This window comes from Salvelinus fontinalis, chromosome 38, assembly GCF_029448725.1.
Source record: "Salvelinus fontinalis isolate EN_2023a chromosome 38, ASM2944872v1, whole genome shotgun sequence".
Classification (NCBI taxonomy): Eukaryota; Metazoa; Chordata; class Actinopteri; order Salmoniformes; family Salmonidae; genus Salvelinus; species Salvelinus fontinalis.
The window spans coordinates 5,806,553-5,817,788 of record NC_074702.1 but is presented as its reverse complement, the minus strand read 5'-3'; the positions used below and the strand labels follow the sequence as shown (position 1 = coordinate 5,817,788).

General features: G+C 43.5%; 1 protein-coding gene across 1 annotated transcript; it reads left to right on the top strand.

Moving 5' to 3' along the window:
* Window positions 1–871: 871 nt before the first annotated feature.
* On the top strand, window positions 872–9,240 carry LOC129837098 (ADAMTS-like protein 4). The gene is made up of 4 exons (XM_055903015.1): window positions 872–1,681; window positions 3,153–3,216; window positions 7,388–8,001; window positions 8,406–9,240. Exons 1-4 carry the CDS (start codon window positions 1,659–1,661, stop codon window positions 9,238–9,240), a joined length of 1,536 nt encoding a protein of 511 aa, XP_055758990.1. The 5' UTR covers window positions 872–1,658.
* Window positions 9,241–11,236: the final 1,996 nt, after the last annotated feature.

Below are 11,236 nucleotides of genomic sequence, written 5' to 3'. Positions count from 1 at the left end.
ACCACGGTGACCACACACACAACCTGTTGTTACACTTTGATAATGGATCAGTTCTGTTGAGTATCAATACGACAGCAGGTCTTTCACACACTCTCTAATACAGCGTAGTTAGTTACAGTATAGGCTACATCCTGTGATACTGTGTGTGTGTGTGTGTGTGTGTGTGTGTGTGTGTGTGTGTGTGTGTGTGTGTGTGTGTGTGTGTGTGTGTGTGTGTGTGTGTGTGTGTGTGTGTGTGTGTGTGTGTGTGTGTGTGTGTGTGTGTGTTTATCCTCATCATTTCATACAACAGAATGTTAGTGTGACAGATGTAATCATAAGCCAGTTGTATAATGTGGTGCAGGTTTTAGATTGGTTTAGAGCAGTGTTTGATGTAGCCAATCTTCATCACCATCTCTGTACTGTAGTCATGTTGTGTTTCTGCTGGCCAAGAAAAGCACACTGTCCTCTGAGACCAGTAGCTCTGTGTTAGATCATACATATCTCTCTCTCGCTCTCGCTCTCGCTCTCGCTCTCGCTCTCGCTCTCTCTCTCTCTCTCTCTCTCTCTCTCGCTCTCTCTCTCGCTCTCTCTCTCGCTCTCTCTCTCTCGCTCTCTCTCTCTCGCTCTCTCTCTCTCTCGCTCTCTCATCTATATACATGTACTGTATATAAACCTGTGGCAAACGCAGCCGGAGGCAGTGACTATTCACTCAGGCCAGTCTTATCGGTGTTTGCAGACAACAAATCATGTCACTAAACTTACTGCCGTTCCAGTTATGCTTTTGACGCGAAAATCATCGCCGCTCCTCAACCACTCTCTCTCTGATGTGGTACCGCGCGCTGCGCTTTGGGTCCACTTTTATTATCGTCTGTTTGGTCTGTCGACTATTCTCATAAGATATTTGCATGATTGATACAGTTCTGTGGAAGGATTCAGTCCCCCTAGTTCCAATAGACCTACGTTTTACAGTCGATGTTGTAAAACAATAGTCTTGAATTGTTTTTATTTAATTTATTGGCTCTAAAACAATAAGGGGGGTGCATGCGCGCCACGTGGTGCTACTGTCAGCGCTGCCAACTCTGAGCCCTGAGCAGTTGTCAACAATGAGTTGATGATTATTAGTGATCAGAACAAGTCTGTACAATGGAACATTCTTATAGAGGATTGTTGTGCAACTCAGAAAGCGGCTCTCGGTTACTCAATTATAGATTAGTCAGAGTGGTGCCCGCAGTTTGGTGTGTGCGTGTGTGATATGGAAGGGAGAGAGAGAGAACGATAAGAGAGAAAGAGAAACAGAGAGAGAGAGAGAGTTGTGTAATCTGTCCATTTTGTATCGCTCTTTTTCTCCCCCTCAGGCCCCCAGGCTGCCAGACGTCACACCAGTTTAAAACAAGGACAAAAAAAGTTGTCGGGTGAACGAGAGAAAAAACACTCTGAACCCTTTCCCGATCCGAATCCAGGGAGGAGTGGGTGAGTGTGACAGAACGAGGGGGACCGAGAGAGAGAGCACGCGAAGGAACCCTCTCTCACAACCACACAGAAGACACAACGATTGTTCTGACTATCACCGAAAGGAACGGATAATAACTCACCCCGGGAATCAACAAAAACACATATACGGTGGTCAGAAAGTCGTTACAGGAGGGGAAATACTTCAGGGCGAGGCCACCGAGAGAATGCGTCTCAGGTTTCTGTGCAGGTAAATTGGGGGGACTCTACTGACCGATAAGCTGCTCCACGCTTTCATGTGTGCGAAAGGTTTCTAACCAAATTGTATTTCAGTGGCGATGTAGCCCTACAGTAAGTGTAGTAGTGTACAGTAAGTATATGTTATCTACACGCATTTAAAACTGTTGAAAAGTCAACTGTTGTGAATAAAGATCCCGTGTGTGCTATAGCATATAGGTGAAGCGTACACGCGCATGTGTTGCGTTGCATGGGCACGATATGTAGAATGAATTTTCCCTCGGGCTGGGGTTGAGGTTAAAACTCACTATGTCTGGGCAGATTTAGTAACAGTTCCCACTCTCCCTCCCTGTCCACCCTCTCTCGCTCTCTCTCTCCGTTTTTATTCTACAATGTGCCACTGTAAAGAGAAACGTGGACGCGGGTAGGGGGTCGTTAGTTCAGGTTGAGCGGATCTGTTGTGTCAGGCTGTGCGGGACCTTTGTCTGTGGTTTTGGGATAATTGTTTAGTCTAGTGTGGGCCTGGGGACTGTGGGGAGGGTTTCAGTCCGAGGGGAGACGGTGGCGGTACACACATTGGAGAAACCGCACCAGTCACAGCGGTCACATGTAGCCTGCGGATTTGGGATTGCGGTGATGTTATGGGATTGTGGTGTGTCTTCACAGTTCACACAATAGTTGTGTTGGTGCATCTCAAATGATCTACTTTAGCCCAGTGCGCATGCGTCCGCGTCCTGAGTTTGTGGCTATATAAAAGCACTTTAAAGGAACCTATAATCATGTGACCAACATAAACCAACACCAAAGCCGCAGGCCCCTCTCTCCAAGTCTCAAACTATTGAAACAAATGTACATGATGAGTTGGGATTGCGAGTGATTGCGTTTGGATGTGGGCTTGTGTGTTTAAAGCCACAGGGTGTGGACAGGTGGGAGGAACAACACGGCTGATGTTTGGACGCATTAGTTTGTTTGCACCTTCTCGGCGCGGTCAGATTGATTGCGATCTATGCCGCTGAACCGCTGCTGAACCGCCAGGTCAAATAAACAGTTATTCCTGAATTCACACGCGGCGCCGGGAAAAAACGACGCATGGTGTGAACCTCTAATATAGCACGGTCAGGAACATTCGAAAGAATGTCAACTGAGCTGCTGAGAGTTAGTTTTACAGTATGTCCTATAATGAAAGAAACATTACGCACGGTGCTTTTACTCATGATAGAACGTTTATTAAACAGCTACTAGACAGGCTCTGGACTGTTAGGGAAAGATAAGTATGTGTTGACTATTAAATGATGTCGTTTATGAAGCTACTGAGGCGTTTTGATAGTCTTAGTATATGAGGATATACAGTGCAACCCCATAATACATCCTCTGTAAGGAAAGTCATCAAATCTGCTTCTGTTTACTAAACCCCTCTTCACTCTTCCTCTCTAACCCCCTCATCGTTTTATCTCCTCTCTCTCTCTTCCCTCCCCCTCTCTCAGGATTTATGTGCTGTGGGGTTTTGTGGCAGTCACATCCTCTCTGACCAAGGCTGAGAAGAAAAAGGTGAGTAGTGGTTTTACCATAGTGATGGTGATTCGAGGCGATTAGTGTCTGTAATCGTAGTTTAGGGTCCTGGTGGATTAGCCCATGAAAGCCTGTAGTGAGTGGTGCACCATCTCACTGTGTGAGCACCAGTGGTCATTTCTGGCGCCGGGTCAGTGGCCGTGAGTCAGTAATGGTCTCGGCTCTGTGGCAGCTGTATTTTTGTGATGTCACTCATTACCCAAGTCTCCTGGTGGCGGAGTGGTCCCCTGACACAGAGACAGAGACAGGTGTGGCCGTTATTTGACCTATTGTAGCCCTGGACATGCTCAGAAATAGAATACACACACACACACACACACACACACACACACACACACACACACACACACACACACACACACACACACACACACAGAGGGACACCTACTATTACATACACATACAGGCATGTACGCTCTTTCTCTCAGAGTGGTGGTGCGCAGACTCAAGTTTTGGTTTTTGCTGAATGGAAACTTTTGTTCAGGTCTCTCTCTAGCTGTTCTGCCAACTAGGCACGGACACACGCACACGCACACGCACACGCACACACACACACACACACACACACACACACACACACACACACACACACACACACACACACACACACACACACACACACACACACACACACACACACACACACACACACACACACACAGAGAGAGCTCTGAGTTATGAAATTAGGAGTTAAGAAACATTTAGACAGATCCACAGAGGAACACATCAAAGCCTTGCCTGTTACATGCACACATAGCGCACTGCGTTCAGCATGCCAGGCCAGAGCTGGCTGTGCTACAGCACTTCCACAAGGCCATCCATCCATATTCCACACAGTTGATGATTTTATTCCTCAGTTCATAAAACTGCTTTAAAGCTACTGCCAGCATAAGTGAACTTAGCTTAGACGTCTTCTATTTCCTAGCCCGCTGAACAACATCCAGGGATTCTGGCATTGAAACTTTGACACCAATTGAAGGCAGATTTGCTCAGGCAGGGGCCAACAGAACTAGAGAGGCCTGTCTAGGAAACACTTGAATATGTTTGTTACATGTTTACTACATGTGTATCCAACAAGCTCTCACAGTCTCACCTCAGAATTAAACGTTCCTCCATGTTTCTCAAACGTCAAACTTCAAAGATGTTCCAAATGTCAAATTTTAAAGTGTTTAAGGGTAAGTTTAGGCATTTTTTAAAAATGTTTTGTTAACCCATCCTCCACCCCCCCCTTAGGAAGACAAACATATATATATATATTTTTGTACAGCTTTTCTGCTATGTATATATAAATTTTACATATACATTTTACATACACATCTTTCATACACATTTTACATACATGGTACTTTTATATAAAGCAATCATATAACAATAATACATTACCAAACAAAAAGCTATTTAATCCCACCCCTCAGCCACTCTCAGCCCATTCCACCTGTCACCCTCGTTTGGTTTCCATGTGCCATATATTTTTCAATTGTGCTGTGATGTTTACATACATTTTGAATCTTTCTAATTCTATAGTATCCACAGATTGTGAGCTAAAGATGAAAGCCTTTCCTACGAGTATTATTATGTTATTTATTGATTCAAAATCGCCCAAAAGTGCTATTTGTAAGGTTAATTTTAAATTAATGTTGTGATTTTCTTCACCATTCCTGAACCTGTGACCAGAAACAAGCTACATAGGGGCAATACCAGAATAAATTATGTAGTGATTCTGTCTCATCGCAGCAAAATCTACAGAGCTGAGATTGTTGTATGCCCCATATATAAAGCATTCTGTTGGTGGCAAGAATTTTGTATAATATTTTAAATTGAAAAACTTGAAGTGTTGTTTTTTGTACCAGTTCATAAACCATGTGCCATGGAATCGGTACATCTAAATCTCTTCCCATTTATTTTGCTACCTGTATGGCACAGCTGTCAACATTTTTGGCCTCAAATGAAACTGGTATATTTTCAATTTATGCCAATTCCTTTCAGCCAATTTGTATCTTTAATTTATGGCAAGCAAACAAGTTTCCTACCTTCTCCCTTTTCCACTTGCCTCCTCCATATTTGTGGTAATGCTGCAATCAGTTGGTTGTAAGTTTGGATTGAGCAGACATTCTCATATATTTTCAATAGCAGGAGATATAAAGGTAAAAGGACAATTTTTGAACAAAGGATGAACCTTTCTTAATAATCTACTGGAGAACCATTTTGGGTTTTAATATAACTTATGTATGAGTAAAGCTTTTAGTGAGAGGTTTAAAGCTTTAATATTTAATAATTTTAGCCCCCCAAACTCATATTCATTACATAAATAAGCACGTTTAATTTTGTCTGGCTTAGCATTCCAAATAAAATGTTATATTTTTTGCTCATATGATTTAAAAAACGACTCGTCTGGAGTAGGCAGCGCCATTCGTAAGTAAGTAAACTATGTTAGGACCAAAGAGTTAATCAATGTGATTTTTCCATAAATAGACAAGTGTTTGCCTCTCCATGGTTGCAGAATCTTTTCATTTTTGCTAACTTTTTATTGAAATTGATTGTGGTAAGTTCATTTATATTTTTTGTGTTGTGAATACGAAGTATGTCTAATTCACCATCCGCCCATTTTATTGGTAAACTACAAGATAGTGTAAACACTGTGTCTTTTAACGATCCAATATGTAATATGGTACACTTGTCATAATTAAGTTTTAGTCCAGAGAGGCTAGAAAAGTGACCAAGATCCTCATTGAAACTGTGCAGGGATCCAGATTGCGGACTTAAGAAAAATCTTGAGTCATCGGCATACATTGACACTTTTGTTTTTATCCCCTGGATTTCTAACTCCTTGATGTTCTTGTTGGATCTAATTTTAATAGCTAGCATTTCAATGGACATAATAAATAGATATGGAGACAACGGACAGCCTTGTTTTACTCCTCTTAAAAGCTCAATACTCTCTGAGAAGTAACCAATATTTACTATTTTACATCGGGGGTTGCTGTACATAACTTTAACCCATTGTATAAGAGATTCACAGAAATTAAAGTAATCCAGGCATTTATATATACATTCTAGTTGTTCTTTATCAAACACTGTTTAAAAATCTGCTATGAAGACCAGGCCTGGTGTCTTTGATGTTTCATAATGTTCAATTGTTTCAAGTAATTGTCGTATATTATCTCCAATATATCGTCCAAACCTGTCTGATCGGGATGAACAATATCTGGTAAAACTTTTTTATTCTAGTTTTTTAAATGGACTAGATCTTTATACTTACCATCAGGGTCCTGTTTTAGTAGTAATGAAATCAGACCTTCTTGTTGAGTACTTGAAATTCTATACATTTTAAATATGCTAATAATGGAGAAATTAAAACATGCAAATAATGGATCTTTGAGTACACCAAAAAAGGCCTGATATACCTCTACTGGTATACCATCAAGCCCTGGTGTTTTTCCAGACTGAAAAGATTATATTGCCTCAAAAAGTTCCTCTTCTGTAAGTTGGCCTTCACACAGGTCTTTCTGTAAATTAAATAATAAAAATAATAATTATTATTATTAGGAAATACATCTTTACAGTTAACATCATTCAGTGGAAATGGAGGAGACTGAAAAGAAAACTTATTGCTTAAAATATTTTGCTTTCAAAATATAATTTGGTGAATCATGGATGACTCCATAATTTGTAACGAGTTTCTGTAAATTCTTTTTGGTAACATTTCTATGATAAAGATTCAAGAAAACACTTTTCCATCCAATTCGCTTTATTTTTGTAAAACATTACACTTGATCGTTCTTGAATAAGTACCTCCAATTCTTTTTGTTTTTTCTCTAACCAATTTTGTGCCTCTTTAGGCATTAACTCTGCATTTTTAAGGTTAGAGTTAAGGTTTGGGATAGGCTTAAAAAAAACTTCAAAAACAACTTTCTATCACTGGATTTCAACATGCAACCTTTTGCATCAGAGGCAGACGCCCGTCCACAACACCCTAGCAACACCCTTGAATGTAACAGCGCTCACTGTTGCCCCTTGTGGCTGGTTCCCACATCATCTCCCGACGTCCTCAGACATGGATGGACGTCTAAACTGACTTGTTTCACGGGTGACCTGGCTGATTTATCATATGTCTGATGTGTTTTTGTGTGTGTGTGTGTTCGTGTTCCAGGCGACGGGCAGAAGATCTCGGCAGGTGGACAATAGTCCGGACGGGGTGTGGTCTGCCTGGGAGGAGTGGTCAGGATGTTCTCAGAGCTGTGGAGTGGGCGTGTCACAGAGAACCAGAAAGTGTGAAGCCCCTCCCCGTCCTCTAACTCCTCCTCTCTCCCACTCTCCTCCAAACTGGGGGGGTTCATCGTTCCTCCCAGGGAGGGCCGGGGGTCCCAACCATGCCTCTATCATCTCCGCCATCCGCCCCTTCTACCCCCCTCATTACTCTAGCAACCAGCCATCCCAGTACGGGGAAGGAGGTGGGGGAGGGACAGAGAGACAGCCAGCCCCCTTCTATCCCCCCTCACTCCCATCATCCAATCAGAACCCAGGACTGTCTCTCTATCGGGACACTCCTATAGGAGGAGGGGCAGGAGCTGTGCCAGCGCAGTCCTCCAATCCCACGTCTCCCCTCTATCGCCTGGAATTCTCATCACCCAATCAGGAACCAGGTTCTGTTTACCGTTCCACCTCATTTCCTGCCCCCCCATCCAGCTACAGCCAACCAGCACAGGCCGCCCACCGGCCAGCCAATCCTGGAACAGGGAGGGTGGGAGGAAGTGGGAGCAGAAGGTCAGTGTTGCCCAATAGGGGGGCTCTGCCTGCTAGTAGGTGAGTATGATCGGATGATGGTGTTGGCAAGGAAACTGTTTACTGTAGACGTTGTTTTAGACGTCATGTAAATGTTAAGACGTTGTTGTTAAGGTGTTAGTAGTATGTGTTGAGTCATTCGGTTGATGTGAGTCATGGGAGTGTGAGTTGCTGTGCCATTAGATCACTAGTTCTGCTCAATATCATGACCTCCATACAGATAGACTCCTTAGGGCTCTCACTCTCGTGTGCTCTGCCTCTAACTCTCACTGTAGGCTGTAAGCGCTTGGCTCCAGTTGTGGAGAATGTCAATCATTTTAAGAGCAGATAAGAGTTCTGTCATCATGTGTAATATTTCCCTGTCTAATCCCCCCTCTCTCTCTCAGATCCTCTTCTATCCGTCCGGGTCAGTTTGGTTACGGCAGGGTTCCCTTCTCTCTGCCATTACACCGGCAAAACCGGCACTCCCGCCACACTGAGCACGGCAATGCTACCATAGCAACCCTGGTACTAGAGACTGAGGGGCAGGAGGGAACTGTTGTTAACATTGACCAAATGGACAGATCCGGAGAAGAGAAGAGGAGGGGAGAGAAGGAGAGGGAGGGAGGCAAAAACCACAAAGGGAACAAGGGAGAGAGGGAGCATGAGAGGAGAGAGGAGGAGAGGAAGACAGAGGGGGAGAGTACGGAGTCACCTGTCGCTAAGGCATTGCTAACAACAACCATAGCTAAACCAGAAAGGAATGGACAGAGGGACACGGACACTCACAGACAGATGGACAGACAAAGACAAGCTGCTGCGGAGCGAGGGAGGGAGAGAGGGAGAGAAAGAGAGAGAGTGCCCTCGACCCTCCCTCACTCACACAGGCCATCTCCCTTCCAGCCCAACCACGACAGAATCATTGACAGACACGCCCCTCCTCCCCTCCCCCCTCTGCCTCACCCCTACTCCCCCTCTCTTTCTCACCCCTACTCTCCCCCTCTCCACCGCTCCTCCCCCCAGCACAGAGAGAGAGAGTCCCCCTATGGCTTCAACCCTCAGGTCCAATCCCCTCACCCTGGACCCCCCCAACCCAACATCTACCCCCTGCAATATCAGCAGCATCCCCACCCCCTGGCCGAGGGGGAGTCAGGGGGACAGAGATTACCCCCCCAGAACTACAGGTGTTCGGGAGCAGAGCATAAGTTTCGTCGGTGCTTCTCACAGGTAAGAGCTAACTAGGAGGTGGTTCTCACCAGTAGTAAACTAGGAGGTGGTTCCTGTATGAGTGTAGAGTTAATAACACCAGTCGTTAACTAGGAGGTGGTTCCTGTATGAGTGTAGAGTTAGTAACACCAGTAGTTAACTAGGAGGAGATCCTGTATGAGTGTAGAGTTAGTAACACCAGTAGTTAACTAGGAGGAGATCCTGTATGAGTGTAGAGTTAGCAACACAAGTAGTTAACTAGGAGGTGGTTCCTGTATGAGTTAAGAGTTAGTAACACCAGTAGTTAACTAGGAGGAGATCCTGTATGAGTGTAGAGTTAGTAACACCAGTAGTTAACTAGGAGGTGGTTCCTGTATGAGTGTATAGTTAATAACACCAGTAGTTAACTAGGAGGAGGTTCCTGTATGAGTGTCGAGTTAGTAACACCAGTAGTTAACTTGGAGGAGGTTCCTGTATGAGTGTATAGTTAGTAACACCAGTAGTTAACTAGGAGGTGGTTCCTGTATGAGTGTATAGTTAGTAACACCAGTAGTTAACTAGGAGCTGGTTCCTGTATGAGTGTATAGTTAGTAACACCAGTAGTTAACTAGGAGCTGGTTCCTGTATGAGTGTATAGTTAGTAATACCAGTAGTTAACTAGGAGGAGGATCATGTATGAGTTTAGAGTTAGTAACACCAGTAGTTATCTAGGAGGAGGTTCCTGTATGAGTGTATAGTTAGTAACACCAGTAGTTAACTAGGAGGAGGTTCCTGTATGAGTGGATAGTTAGTAACACCAGTAGTTAACTAGGAGGAGGTTCCTGTATGAGTGTATAGTTAGTAACACCAGTAGTTAACTAGGAGGAGGTTCCTGTATGAGTGGATAGTTAGTAACACCAGTAGTTAACTAGGAGGAGGTTCCTGTATGAGTGTATAGTTAGTAACACCAGTAGTTAACTAGGAGGTGGTTCTTGTATGAGTGTATAGTTAGTAACACCAGTAGTTAACTAGCAGGCGATTCCTGTATGAGTGTATAGTTAGTAACACCAGTAGTTCACTAGGAGGTGGTTTCTGTATGAGTGTATAGTTAGTAACACCAGTAGTTAACTAGGAGCTGGTTCCTGTATGAGTCTATAGTTAGTAACACCAGTAGTTAACTAGGAGGTGGTTCCTGTATGAGTGTATAGTTAGCAACACCAGTAGTTAACTAGGAGCTGGTTCCTGTATGAGTGTAGAGTTAGTAACACCAGTAGTTAACTAGAAGTTGGTTCCTGTATGAGTGTACAGTTAGTAACACCAGTAGTTAACTAGGAGGTGGTTCCTGTATGAGTGTAGAGTTAGTAACACCAGTAGTTAACTAGGAGGTGGTTCCTGTATGAGTGTATAGTTAGTAACACCAGTAGTTAACTAGGAGAAGGTTCCTGTATGAGTGTAGAGTTAGTAACACCAGTAGTTAACTAGGAGGTGGTTCTTGTATGAGTGTATAGTTAGTAACACCAGTAGTTAACTAGGAGGTGGTTCCTGTATGAGTTTATAGTTAGTAACACCAGTAGTTAACTAGGAGGTGGTTCCTGTATGAGTGTATAGTTAGTAACACCAGTAGTTAACTAGGAGGTGGTTCTTGTATGAGTGTATAGTTAGTAACACCAGTAGTTAACTAGGAGGTGGTTCCTGTATGAGTTTATAGTTAGTAACACCAGTAGTTAACTAGGAGGTGGTTCCTGTATGAGTGTAGAGTTACTAACACCAGTAGTTAACTAGGAGGTGGTTCCTGTATGAGTGTATAGTTAGTAACACCAGTAGTTAACTAGGAGGTGGTTCCTGTATGAGTGTATAGTTAGTAACACCAGTAGTTAACTAGGAGGTGGTTCTTGTATGAGTGTATAGTTAGTAACACCAGTAGTTAACTAGGAGGTGGTTCCTGTATGAGTTTATAGTTAGTAACACCAGTAGTTAACTAGGAGGTGGTTCTTGTATGAGTGTATAGTTAGTAACACCAGTAGTTAACTAAGAGGGGATTAATGTATGAGTG

Coding starts and splice junctions, on each gene's coding strand:
- LOC129837098 (XM_055903015.1), top strand. CDS start 1,659: ATGCGTCTCAGGTTTCTGTGCAG. Junction 3,217..7,387: donor CCAAGGCTGAGAAGAAAAAG/GTGAGTAGTGGT, acceptor TTCGTGTTCCAG/GCGACGGGCAGAAGATCTCG. Junction 8,002..8,405: donor GGAGGAAGTGGGAGCAGAAG/GTCAGTGTTGCC, acceptor TCTCTCTCTCAG/ATCCTCTTCTATCCGTCCGG.